This window comes from Schistocerca gregaria, chromosome 1 (genome assembly GCF_023897955.1).
Source record: "Schistocerca gregaria isolate iqSchGreg1 chromosome 1, iqSchGreg1.2, whole genome shotgun sequence".
Taxonomy (NCBI): domain Eukaryota; kingdom Metazoa; phylum Arthropoda; class Insecta; order Orthoptera; family Acrididae; genus Schistocerca; species Schistocerca gregaria.
This window is the reverse complement of record NC_064920.1, coordinates 922,910,940-922,925,385: the sequence shown is the minus strand read 5'-3', so window position 1 is coordinate 922,925,385 and position 14,446 is coordinate 922,910,940. Positions and strand designations below refer to the sequence as shown.

At 44.1% G+C, this 14,446-nt stretch overlaps 1 protein-coding gene across 1 annotated transcript in view; it reads right to left on the bottom strand.

Annotated features, from left to right (window-relative positions):
- LOC126275201 (neural cell adhesion molecule 2-like) overlaps positions 1-14,446 on the bottom strand; it is a 1,450,213-nt gene that overhangs the window by 353,812 nt on the left and 1,081,955 nt on the right. Inside the window, exon 6 of the mRNA XM_049977177.1 lies at positions 5,575-5,726. Within this exon, the coding sequence (XP_049833134.1) occupies positions 5,575-5,726 (152 nt within the window). The remainder of the gene's footprint in view (positions 1-5,574; positions 5,727-14,446) is intronic.

Sequence of the window (14,446 nt, the reverse complement as noted above, 5' to 3'; positions counted from 1 at the left end):
TGTTTATTTAATCAGATTTCTCACCTTAGACGTAGAATTAGTCCTTCTGCCACATTATTAATTCATTAGTCGCCATAGGTGTTCTTCTCTTTGTTGACCGTGTGTATCTTCCTGAGTCGGCATCGGTTCACTACACGAAAACGGTGGGAATCAAGGAATACAATGCTACGTCGCGTTAATTAATTCTCGTAAAACTTAGATACAACTCACTTTTTTTTTTATTCACAACACAACAAGACTTGCTGTGCTCGTCGCACAAACCATAATTACTAACTATATGGCTGCCTTTCCGCACCCTCCAAAAATTACGTCCATCCTCCAGAAGGCAACAATCGAAAGTGTCTCTTAGCTTCTTCTTGAAGTATGAAACAAAAGAGAATCCAATGTGAACATTACAAAGATTACAATCTACATGTTTCTCAATTTAGTCTTTGGCGCATCCTTTAAGGTATTGTATGTCTCTGCGTCGGAATGTGTCATTACAACTGCCCCCCTACTGTATACTGTCACTAGGAAATTTTAATTGGTTGACAGGATATAGTAGTCGACCTTGCAATTGATAGGTTTGGGGGTCTTTTATTTACAAACTTCATTTTTACTGTCTCATTTTCATGGCACTGTGAATTCTTTGGTATTACTGAGTGTGTGTCAGTTTTTTGGTATACTTATGCTAATATTTACAAACCTTAATCCTTATATACAAAGTTTTGGTTAATACTGAGAAAACGACGTCACGTAGTAAAGTTGTACAATAAAATTTAACAATGAATTCAACGTTATTTACAAATGCTTCCTCCCTCATCAGAGGTGAAAATTAAGTCCTTGTATTGCTTTCTGTATTTTCTCTGGGGCGACGAGCTGTGTCCGTTAGCCCCACTGTTGAATATCGGCGGGCGATAGGCGCGCCTGATTGTTTGGTCGTCTGTTAGCTGCCGACGCTGGTTGAATGCGAGCGCCAGTTCAGTGAATATACACTTACGTGCGGGTACCGTCTAGACTTCCGAACCTCAGTATGCATGTGCTTTTTGCTGTTCCTTCCAGTACTTAGACTTGATACGACGAGGTACATTGGAATATGTGGCCCGAAGAACACGCCACACTATGTGCGAGGCGGAGGACGATACCATCGATGCAGCTCCAGGTAAGAAGCGTGCCATGCCAAACTTGTTTGGCATTGTCCTCTCCTATTGTGACGCTAAATGTCGTTTGACGATACAAGCTTCAATTTTCGATGTCACTTGTTTAGGCTCGCTGACACTTGCAACGTAGCACTACTTTGCACAATTTTAATTTCTACACACACACCACTTTAACCGCGAATATTGCGATCGAAACTTCCTTTTTCACTACATTTTTTCTTCGCATTAGCCCGTTTTACCTATTGTACCGAGATTCATTCCCCTCAATACATCTGGTCAATGCACGTAAGTATTCACAAATTTGTAAGTCACGGGACTTGGCATGAAATACAAAATATATCACATAAAATGGAATAACATACAACACATTGGTTACATTAATTACAGGAAAAAACTATCGACGAAAATTTAAAAATTTTTGATCACTCATAGTGGCTTCCTCGTCTTGGATTTTACTGACACACACACCTTTTTCCATTAATCTGTTAGAAGGAACAAGTCCATTGTTTTCCTTCTTGTACTCGAGTGTAAGTTAAGGTTTACCTTCGTTACGTATTCTTCAAACGCAACGACATGCATCAGCATGCAGAGAACACACCTGTAGCCGCCCCACTGAAGCTTGGGAAGGGAATTTTCAACCTTCTACTTAGGGTAGTGGCAACGACTACGTGTGTGCTAACGGGTTTTACGTATTAAATCTGAAAGTGCACGAAATAATCATTTATATGTAGCATAACCCTAATATGTACAGTGCTTTGTGCTTAAGCACATTCTGGTGTGCTTCTAAATCATTACCTCTAATAAAACTTCCTATATTAACATGGACATACAAACATAAAATCCTGAAGTTCAGAGTGTAGCTACTATTACTATGTACAGTGTTTCATAATGGCGGCACGCCCTTGTGTGCGTGTATCATCTTCAATTAAAGTGAGCTTATAGGCGTCCTGTGTTATCATGGTATAAAAAATAAAGAAATGTTAATGCATCGGTTGTCATGAAAATCTATGTATACCAATAATCCGACTTTCATAGCTTCAGTGCAGCATAAAATTCTGTATGACGTTTTTGTTCATAATTCATTTTATAGACGATTCCTTTGCTTACAGGTCGTCGATCACACTACTTACCTGTTTCTCGTATAGCGGCGATATCATTTTCATTCTTTGTGACTGTAAATCGTGATATGTATGAAAGATATAATTTTGACATGATTATCATTTCATGTTTCAAGTGTGTAAAGTAATTCACACCTTCCTTCAGCATAAATGAGTGAAGCATCGCTAATGTTGCACTGTGTATCAGGTTTTTCGTATTTTCTCGTAAACTCGTAGAGTCTTACGGCTTTAATGAAGTTATTTCTTGACTTTAGGTATACCTGTTTATACGAGGTTGTCTTAGAGTTGAATTTTCCTTATACACTTCTATGTCGTTTAGGTCCCTTACATGTACAGAGCTTCTTTCGCCTTTCACACATTCATACATACGTTTATACACACAAAAAGTATCTACCGGTATAATATACACTTTGCTGGTGGGGCCCTTTTTCGGTATCCTGCACCATTCCCTCAATATTCCAAAATAGTTCAGTGTGTGCTGAGCATCGTTCCCTCATACTAATAATACTCAGAACTAAATATTTCTTCTTACATGCATAACTGCCTTACCGTCCGTTAGTGCGCAATCATTCCATATTTGCCTCCTTTACACTTTAGCTTTCGCTTTTGTACATGTACCCTCGTGTATAGCTTATATATTCTACAAAGTTGTTTGTTGAGTTCTTTAGGTGTTTCCTAATGTTAATGTGTTTCTGTCTCTATAAAGCCTAGGCATTTGTTTTCAGGGCGAATCAGTTCATTACTCACGTTGCATACATCTGTTTATTATTTTTCTATTTTAAACATTGTGTCTTTCGCTTCCTTAGTCACAAAAATTTACGCGTTTAGCTTGTTGTTCATTTTGAAAATCACTTGCTATTGTGTAATGTAAATGTATGCGTTATCTCTTTGCTTTCCTCTTTGTTGCTAGCTTTTCCCTATATGTAATTGTGTGTTGTTCTCGTGTACATAGCCTTTCTTCTGGTTATATATCTGCATTATTTATTTTTTTCTATTGTGCTATATTCTTTCTCCTTCCGTACAAGCTAAATTTTACTCAATATAATATAATATTAAAATACCGTCCATGACCAGTATGTACCTGTATGTTCACTTTTATTACGTAGTACCAGCTTATAATTAAATTTTCTAAGCTACTATTTACAAGACTTGTGTACCCTTTCTTTTTTGTTTTTGAATGACTTCCGTCACTGTGTCTCATAGTAAACGTACTGCGCATGCGCGCTTATGTACCATGACTGGACTGCAGGCGCGGGGAAATCTCTGCATTGTTGGCGAACATTATTCGTAATAGCCGCCATCGTGCAATATGAGTCACGTGTCGTCTGGACTTGACCGCGCATGCGCCTTCGCGCTTTTTATACACTCAGCTGGTCGGACAGGGAAGGAGGAAGGTTTCTCCCCGGCTCGCTGTCTACAGCGCGGCCTCGTCTTGCCATGCCGCTATCGCGTGCTCGTCAGCTGATCGTTGTATTGCAACTTTGACGCGTGGTTCTATCCTCCACAAGACAACAGTCGGACGTGTCTCTTAGCTCCTTTTTGGAGTATGAAACAAAAAAGAATCCAATGTGAACATTACAAAGATTATAATCTACATGTTCCTGAATTTAATCTTTGGCGCAGCATTTAAGGTATTGTATGTCTGTGCGTCGGAATGTGTTATTACAGAGGGTTGGGTGGCCACCCTTCATTACAGATGTCTGATGTCGTAGGTTGGGCAGAGTGGTACACCAGAATAGGCGGCGAACTGTAGTGAAATTAACGCCAGACTTTAATGATGGGGCCGGCCGCGGTGGTCTAGCGGTTCTAGGCGCGCAGTCCGGAACCGTGCGACTGCTGCGTTCGCAGGTTCGAATCCTGCCTCGGGCATGGATGTGTGTGATGTTCTTAGGTTAGTTAGGTTTAAGTACTTCTAAGTTCTAGGGGACTGATGACCACAGTAGTTAAGTCCCATAGTGCTCAGAGCCATTTGAACCATTTTTTTTTAATGATGGGAAAAGCACAAGTGTATCTGAACACACAGTCCACAGAATACTCCTAACAATGGGTCTTCACAGCCAATGACCCATCCATTCACCAATGTTAACACCACGATCTATTTTTGTCATTTTGAACGTAAAAGTATGTCTTTATTTAAGATAACTGGTTTCGAAATACTTTGCTGTCATCCTGCTAAGAAACATTCAACAGTCAAGATGTTTAAAACAACAGGTTACGACAGCAAAATCTGAAGAAAGCAGCTGTTCTAATTAAAGAAACACTATATGCTATCTTGGCTGTTGAAAGCTTTTAACGCCATCACATCGGAAGGTGCGACTGAAACGGATTCATGACCATCAGCACTGGACGTTATCGCAGTTGCAGAGCGTTGCATACTGAGGCAAAATCCGAAACCTTCTTCATAATGCCGATCGGAAGGCGCGAATCGCGCGTCTTCCAGGGGACCACTTCCTTGCCACCTATATTGTGGGACGGAGAGAAGCTGGCGGCGGATCCATTATGCTCTATGGAACATTCAAGTGTCATCCATGGGTCCAGTGGAGCACAGGTAAGGCACTGTGACTGCCAGAGAGTATCGTACTCTGGTTGCAGACCACATACACGCCTTGATGGCGATCATGTTTCCCAGTGGCAGTTGCTTTTTTCAGCAAGATAATGCAACATGTCACAATTCCAGGAGTGCGATGGAGTGGTTCGATGAACAGAGTGGCGAGTTACAATTGGTGTGCTGGCACTCCAACTCGCCAGATCTGAAACCAATTGAAAACATCTGGGATGTGGTTGAACGTGGAGTCAGATCCCATCATATCCTTCCCCGAAATTTATGGGAATTAAGATGACAGATGCGCAGATGTGGTGCCAACTCTCTCCAGCAATCTACCAAGGCCTCATTGCTTCCATGCCTTGATGAGCTACTTCTGTTGCCCAAGGCAAAGAAGGATATACTGGCTATTAGGTAGGTGGTCATAATGTGTTGCCTGATTAGTGTACATCCCATACAAGGCTGACCTCAGCGTCTCCCAGACACTCATTGTCGCCCTGCTAAACACATGGCGACTCATTACCAGCCGACATTTTCCCTTTTATATACTGTTATGAAAACTCTTTCAAATGAGGCTTACTAAATATTGAACTTGCAGCCACACACTCAGTGGGTTCCTTGTGAGGTGCCGTGTGAAGTGTTTTGTGTGTCATGACTGGGTAGTTACAAAGAATGTGAGAACATCGCCCTCTTAATGAGCAGCTGTTCTGACGAGACAAAGAGAGAGAGAGAGAGAAGGAGCAAGCAGCAGCCTGGCAGCCTAGCGAGTACTCACAGTGTCCCTGGCGCCCTCTAGCAGCAGTGTGTCGCGCCACCAAGAGACATTGGCCGGCGGCCGCGAGCCCACCGTCTGGCAGGACACCTCATACTGACGGCCCGCGCTCAGCGGGCGGTTCTCCCCAAGCAGCTGCGTCACCAGCGGCGACACTGCGACACACACACAGACATGGAACAGTGATGTAATTCCACACAGGTGAAATGGAAGACTCATTAACATCGAAATAAGTGTCCAAGGAATAGAAAAGCAACTGGAATCACTCAACAGAGGAATGTCCACTGGACCTGACGGGATACCAATTCGATTCTACACAGAGTACGCGAAAGAACTTGCCCCCTTCTAACAGCCGTGTACCGCAAGTCTCTAGAGGAACGGAAGGTTCCAAATGACTGGAAAAGTGCACAGGTAGTGCCAGTCTTCAAGAAGGGTCGTCGAGCAGATGCGCAAAACTATAGACCTATATCTCCGACGTCGATCTGTTGTAGAATTTTAGAACATGTTTTTTGCTCGAGTATCATGTCGTTTTTGGAAACCGAGAATCTACTCTGTAGGAATCAACATGGATTCCGGACACAGCGATCGTTTGAGACCCAACTCGCGTTATTTGTTCATGAGGCCCAGAAAATATTAGATAAAGGCTCACAGGTAGTTGCTATTTTCCTTGACTTCCGGAAGGCATTCGATACAGTTCTGCACTGCCACCTGATAAACAAAGTAAGAGCCTACGGAATATCAGACTAGCTGTGTGGCTGGATTGAAGAGTTTTTAGCAAACAGAACGAAGCATGTTGTTATCAATGGAAAGACGTCTACAGACCTTAAAGTAACCTATGGCGTGCCACAGGGGAGTATTATGGGACCATTGCTATGACCTAGTAGATAGTGTCGGAAGTTCCATGCGCCTTTTCGCGGTTGATACTGTAGTATACAGAGAAGTTGCAGCATTAGAAAATTGTAGCGAAATGCAGGAAGATCTGCAGCGGAGAGGCACTTGGTGCAGGGAGTGGCAACTGACAACATAGACAAATCTAATGTATTGGGAACTCATAGAAAGAAGGATCATTTATAGTATGATTATATGATAGCGGAACAAACACTGGTAGCAGTTACTTCTGTAAAATATCTGGGAATAAGCGTGCGGAACGATTTGAAGTGGAATGATCATATAAAATTAATTGTTGGTAAGACGGGTACCAGGTTCAGATTCATTGGGAGAGTCCTTAGAAAATGTCGTCCATCAACAAAGGAGGTGACTTATAAAACATTCGTTCGACTTATACTTCAGCATTGCTCATCAGTATGGGATCCTTACCAGATCGGGTTGATGGAGGAGTTAGAGAATATCCAAAGAAGAGCGGCGCGTTTCGTCACAGGTTTATTTGGTAACCGTGATACCGTTACGGAGGTGTTTAGCAAACTCAAGTGGCAGACTCTGCAAGAGAGGCGCTCTGCATCGCGGTGTAGCTTGCTCGCCAGATTTCGAGAGGGTGCGTTTCTCAATGAGGTATCGAATATATTGCTTCCTCCTACTTATACCTCCCGAGGAGATCACGAATGCAAAATTAGAGAGATTCGCACGCGCGCGGAGGCTTTCAGACAGTCGTTCTTCCCGCGAACCATACGCGACTGGAACAGAAAAGGGAGGTAATGACAGTGGCATGTAAAGTGCCCTCCGCCACACACCGTTGGGTGGCTTGCGGAGTATAAATGTAGATGTAGATGTAGATTGATAGAACATCTGTAGACACGCTGAGTAAAATGTCAGCACCTCGGAAAAGGAGCAAACTTGTCACTTTTGAGCGCTGTAGATCGTCGGTAACTACACTCCTGGAAATGGAAAAAAGAACACATTGACACCGGTGTGTCAGAACCACCATACTTGCTCCGGACACTGCGAGAGGGCTGTACAAGCAATGATCACACGCACGGCACAGCGGACACACCAGGAAACGCGGTGTTAGCCGTCGAATGGCGCTAGCTGCGCAGCATTTGTGCACCGCCGCCGTCAGTGTCAGCCAGTTTGCCGTGGCATACGGAGCTCCATGGCAGTCTTTAACACTGGTAGCATGCCGCGACAGCGTGGACGTGAACCGTATGTGCAGTTGACGGACTTTGAGCGAGGGCGTATAGTGGGCATGCGGGAGGCCGGGTGGACGTACCGCCGAATTGCTCAACACGTGGGGCGTGAGGTCTCCACAGTACATCGATGTTGTCGCCAGTAGTCGGCGGAAGGTGCACGTGCCCGTCGACCTGGGACCGGACCGCAGCGACGCATGGATGCACACCAAGACCGTAGGATCCTACGCAGTGCCGTAGGGGACCGCACCGCCACTTCCCAGCAAATTAGGGACACTGTTGCTCCTGGGGTATCGGCGAGGACCATTCGCAACCGTCTCCATGAAGGTGGGCTACGGTCCCGCACACCGTTAGGCCGTCTTCCGCTCACGCCCCAACATCGTGCAGCCCGCCTCCAGTGGTGTCGCGACAGGCGTGAATGGAGGGACGAATGGAGACGTGTCGTCTTCAGCAATGAGAGTCGCTTCCACCTTGGTGCCAATGATGGTTGTAAGCGTGTTTGGCGCCGTGCAGGTGAGCGACACAATCAGGACTGCATACGACCGAGGCACACAGGGCCAACACCCGGCATCATGGTGTGGGGAGCGATCTCCTACACTGGCCGTACACCTCTGGTGATCGTCGAGGGGACACTGAATAGTGCACGGTACATCCAAAACGTCATCGAGCCCATCGTTTTACCATTCCTAGAACGGCAAGGGAACTTGCTGTTCCAACAGGACAATGCACGTCCGCATGTATCCCGTGCCACCCAACGTGCTCTAGAAGGTGTAAGTCAACTACCCTGGCCAGCAAGATCTCCGGATCTGTCCCCCATTGAGCATGTTTGGGACTGGATGAAGCGTCGTCTCACGCGGTCTGCACGTCCAGCACGAACGCTGGTCCAACTGAGGCGCCAGGTGGATATACACTGTACGAAAGTTAAATACCTTTAAAACTTAAATTGAGAGGTTAACATTTCCGCCAGTAGTAACACGAATAAGATGATCTTCCTTTCAAAGAACTTTATCCTACTTCTAATACTCACAATCAACCATTGTGACCTTATTCTTCACATGGAATAATAATAAGTCATGTAAAATAAATGACAGAAGGATGTGCTGCTGTATTTAAAGACATATGTTTATACCTACTCTCCAAGGACCATGGAATATGTTATGATGTTGTGCCTCGCGAAGCGAGACCGTAGCGTTTCGTGAAACGCACGAACAAAGCGCAGTGTACCACGGCATGTGACGTCCCTGAAGAAACAACGAGTCTCCACTTAATGGGCAAGCAGAGAGTCTGGAAGCACAACCAGCGACAAACACCGAAGTAGGAGAGCGCGACAGCGCGGAGAAGTAACAACGCAAAATACAAGCGCGCGTGACGGGGGGACACGGAGCAGATAGCGCCAGCATACGACTAACTCCGTATTCGACGTGGCGGAACCAGAGAAGTTGCGGCTCCAAAGGCACAGCCCAGTGTACGCAACACACAAGCTGCTCACGGCAGACTCGCGGACCATTCCGACTTTCGACCGTAAACAACTCCTCCTCTGACAGGCTAGCATCTGGCTAGGTACCAAAGAATACGCAGCGAGTTAGCAGGTAACGGAGGACTTCAGTGAGAGTCAGCTATTTTTCAAAATTCAATTAGTTTTTCAAACAACGTTTCAGTTATATTTTTGGAATCATTGTTAGACCATTGCTATCCCAATGACACTGACAATATTTTATGCGTAAGGGCCAACAACACGAAGTCACGTTGTGCCTCGTTAATTTTACTAAATCTGTCAACAGGACGCTGGAATACTTAGAGATTACATATAACGATTTATCCACCGTATTTTTCACTACAGTTTCCACATTTAAATGGACGACGGTTGACTATGTATAAATAAATGAATCACAAATTCTAGGAGCACTCACGATCAACTATGTAGCAGCAGTCCCAAGCTGAAGTATTTGAAGTCGTACACTATACTTACACTTAATTCAAATCTTCGGAGTTCACACTAGCGCCGATGCTTACCACGTCTAGAGCTGAGTAAAACAAATTTTTTTGCGGATTTCGAGTGAGAAAATAGAGCTCATTTCCGCCCAAAGTGCCTTATAGGAACAGAGACACCTTTGTTCTGGAGACACCTCAAGTTGCGTGTTAAACGGCACTTCCAATTCTTCAGTAACTTTTCTTCCAGCAATTCGTGAATTTGTCTTTGCTCATTACTTGGAAATATGTTCTGGAACCTCTAACGATATACACTCCGCCCAAAACAAGACAGAATTGATATACTGCGCCAAAGTTGCCTAATTGACGCGTTAGATCTTTAAAAATATCTTTAAAATCCCAAACTCGTTGGAGAGCCCTGCCATACTGAACCTCCATTAAATCTGATATCGAGATAGCTTGAATCATGAATTAAAATACAGGCTACTTTAGAAACTTTGTAGCACAAGATACTTCTCGATTTGAAGAGTATTACGTAAATTAGGGAAAACAGATGCTTCAAGAGATTGAAAAGATGCAGATAGAAAGTAAAGTACAAAACGGAAACAGATTAGGAGAGACAGGCACGTTACCTTCACAAGAAAACAAACCGAAGAGATTGAGAGAATATTTAAAAGAACAATGAGATGTTTTGGGAGAAGTGGTATAAGGGTGGTTCTACAGCATCCCAAATTTATATCAAGATGGTAGACCCTCCCTTCCCCCCTGATCCCTCCCTGTGATGTAGAGACGCAATGTCGCACTGATTACATCATGGTTTATCCCCCTCCACCGTCCCTTCCCTCTGCCCCTCCTCCCCCCCCCCCCCCCCCCACATCCTTCCCCCACATGGAAAAATAGAGGCAGGGATGGCTCAATCCGTGCTGAGTTGTTGGTATGGAAGGACATAAGGTGGCTTTTCTTTATTTTGAGGTCTTATTCTATTGCAGAAAGCATCCTAAATTTTTTTCTTCTGCGTGTACTCACTTTGACGTGTGGAGACCGACTGACGTAGTTCACATTAGCGCCACAAGAGGGCTCTCGAAATTGTGACATCGTTGTTCAAAAAATTGGCAGAAACCAATAGGAACACTTATACTGTGGTAAAACCTTGGTCAGTATGTTCAGCCACGTTAGACGTAGTTGTTCCATAGAATGCAGGCGAAACAGCAACCAGTTCACGCTCCTTCATAAATGTCTCTGTTGGTGTTCATCCCCCCCCCCCCCCCCCCGCCAGAAAAACTGGTATGTTACATCATGCTGATATTTCTATGAATGTCCCTGAAGCAGCCGCTACAGATTCGCTGGCTCAAACACACTGGGAGGACAGGGTGGCTCGCAAGGGAAGTGCATCCTTCAGACAGAACACAAGAAGTGTATTGTTATGTGAGCACTCTTTCCGGGAAATGCCTTTGATACACCACTACAAGCCGACAGACCACATCAAAGTGAGGCAACTACCAGAATATGCTGCTTTCGGCTGTGGGCTTACATGGGGGGAACAAAAGTACTGGTCCTCATAAAATGATAGTGGCAGCTGTGCAGAGGGTGACATCGCCTTTCTAGGAAGGCGTTTGAAGCAGCAGCCCAAGAGCGACCGTTTCGTTCTAGGAAATAATAATGATATGCAGGTGGTCATCTACTGACAAGGAAGAAAGCTTCCTGTGCATGTGTCTACAGGATTACAGCTGTTCGGAGAATGAAACACAATTATTACTATTTACGAGTCCTAGCCAACAGAGTTGTTGGAAATAAATTCTACGATTTTGTTATGAGTGTAGTGTTCATTATCTTACTCTAACATGGAATCTGAAGACGAAATTACTGGCCAGTCAACTCTAGTCCACTCCAGCACTATCTACGAAGTCTATTGTATACCTGAAGAGCCGATCAGTCGAAGCATTTCTTTGTACTTTTGCAGTCTCGACAGGCTAAGTGGCGGTTCCACTCGTCCTAGCCCTCGTGTCCACTCATGTCACTGGCCACGGACCGGCGTCGTTAACTCCTACGACTCTGACAGAGAAGCAGATGAAGGTTGATTGGTGAGCTCTAACTGCAATTTCACCCACGATACAGACTCCCTAGTTTATGAAATCAACTTTATCCTACCCGAGATATGATTTTTGTGGTCCACAAACATCGGATTTCTCATGCTGAATGTGGATTACACCATCTAATGCAATTAATCGTCAAACACAGAAGAATTCGGATCATGATAGTGTTTTCACGTCGTCAAAGTGTCATTATTTGTTAATTCTTCATATGGAAATCCTGTCAGCAACATCAGAACACCATGTGATAGAGAGATTCCGACAATGCCAAACCGTGTAACATTTGTTTCTAAGAAGAAGTAGGAGTTCTACTCCTTCCATGTAGAGAGATTACTGCTTGTATTAGATGTGGACCTCATGTGCTGTGTGTCCGAGACCTGTTGTAACTACAGTAAGAGCGTTTTTGTCGAAGGCAACGAAGTTATAAGAGATTCTATTGTTTTATGATGTAATTTTTATACTTTGTTAATACACATTGTGAACAATAAGGAATTATCGTTAAAATGCGTTCTTTCTTGTTTTTTCCTGCATCAGTCATACTTAGGTCAGCTCTTAATATGAACTATATGGTTACACCATGATCTGCGTTAATGAATGATTTTTCAGGGTTGCATAGAACTGACGTACGATATCACCAATTAAGTCAATATATGCAATCTTCGAGGTGATTGAACAAACATCATTTCGCTCCGAATAAGGTACTGATGTTAAGATCTGGGCTACACGGCTCCATATGATTCGGTAACAAATGCTTTACGACATGTACACGCCACTAAGATAGTAGCGACTGGATTCTGAATTGGGGTTTGCTGCTCGGAGAAATAGTAAATCTCCGTAGGGGACGGATGACATCAGATGGTAAGTCCCATAGTGCACAGAGCCCTTGGGAAATCTCAGTGCTGCCTACGGGCACGCGTAATTTTAGTGTAAAGCAATTTAAGCCACTGCAGTATGTGTTTGGTAAAGGATGATGTCATCATCAGTACTTTAGTAGGAGGAAGTCTGTGCACTCTAAGAAACATTGTATTATTTTCCATAGTCAGGAGAAGGGTGTTCAGGTGCAGTAATTGGTATGGTTGAAACAAGAATATAAAAAATCTATGTGAAGTAGAACAGGTTGACCCTGAAATGAACCATCAGACTTTACTATTGCAATGGCTTTCTGCAAATGACTACTGGCTTATGAATTCGGATAACTCACCAGTTTCTTTACCAGAATGGATATGTGAGAGTATATAACATTTGGAGAGAAACGTTTACATTGTTCTTCGACCAAAAAGAACTTCATTTTTAAGTTATGATTTACCACTAAACTGTTTGAGTTTGATCCTGTCCAACTCCTACAGATGGGGCAGAACTTTTCAACGATCTATGTGGGACACACAAGGCGCGGAAGACTGTGGCATTAACTGAATGTATATTAATGGCGGGAGGGAGAACCACATACAGCATCACTGTACTTACATAGCGCTGACAGACATTTGAAGATTAATTTAGATATATTTTATTCCAACGCACCACCGGATTACTGGGTACTTTTTCTTTGTAAGTAAATTCCACTTATAAATCAGACGAAATTCTATATGGATGTATACGGCAAAGATTACTTGTAGTTTTAATGGAGCATTTGTTAATCATGTTAGGGAGTAAAACACACATCAGAACGTTACTTAAACAAAATTGACTTACATTTCAATACTGTTACAGTATTTTGCAAACCATTGTTTTTGTTTGCTTCGAATGCTCCATTTAATGCATCCCAACCTGTTGGGGTAGGTATACCACCATGCATTGAATTTTCGTTGATCTTAGAATGTCTGAGTGACAGAAATCACCAGCAGCACATCATCTCAATGCTCTTGCTGTTTTAAGCACGACAATACCACATATCTACTCTCGCTCCACTGCAGCACATACCGCTTCCTGCTGCAACGTATATGCATAACACTTTCATGCCTTAGGAATATACTCTCCAATGTCTCCTAACGTGTTAATTTGAACATAGCAACACCATGTGGAATGAGTAATGATGCAATAACTCTGATGCTCTCCCCTGCAGGTCTGAGGGTTAGAATAGCCCCATGGTATTATTGCCTGTCGACTAAAACGCTTATCCAACGTTTTGGCTTTTCTGTGATGGTCCCCCCCCCCCGCCCCCCCTCGTGTTTGACCTCCATCTCTTCTAAATTTCTGTTGATAGTGCGTTCCATTCGGTGAAGGACACCTTAAGTGGTGTTTTTTGTTTGTCCATGGTGCACTTTCATCCTGCTTATTGTCGTGTGGCGGGCTTGGCCCCCTCAGTCTTGTAGGTTGTCTACTTCTCGTCTCCTGCGCCATACCATCCTATGCGCGTCCTACAATTCTTGACCGATTTGGCACCCAAAATCCAGGGTGGTGGGGTATTCAAGTACCCTCTTCGTGATAGCCCCCTGACAACACAGGGACGGCACTGCTGATGTCTGAGCTGCGACCTCCACATGTAGGCCAAGGAGTAGGTTCCCATCCTTTCTGGGGCACCAGGACTCCTGGCAATGGCCATCCCACCAGGTGGCCTTTGCTGCGGTTGTGTGGTGCCCATGGGGAGGATCCCTGATCAGAGTGGGTGGCATCAGGGCGGATGACTAGCAATGAAACGTGTTAAATCCACTCAAGCTGGTGGTCGCTTGGCCCCAGCTGTCTGCAAGTGTGTACAAAATGTTTTTGATGCCGCGACCTATGATTCCCGATTGTTCCTCTCCCTGGCCATGTCTTGGGAGGACCATTGTATGACTCGGT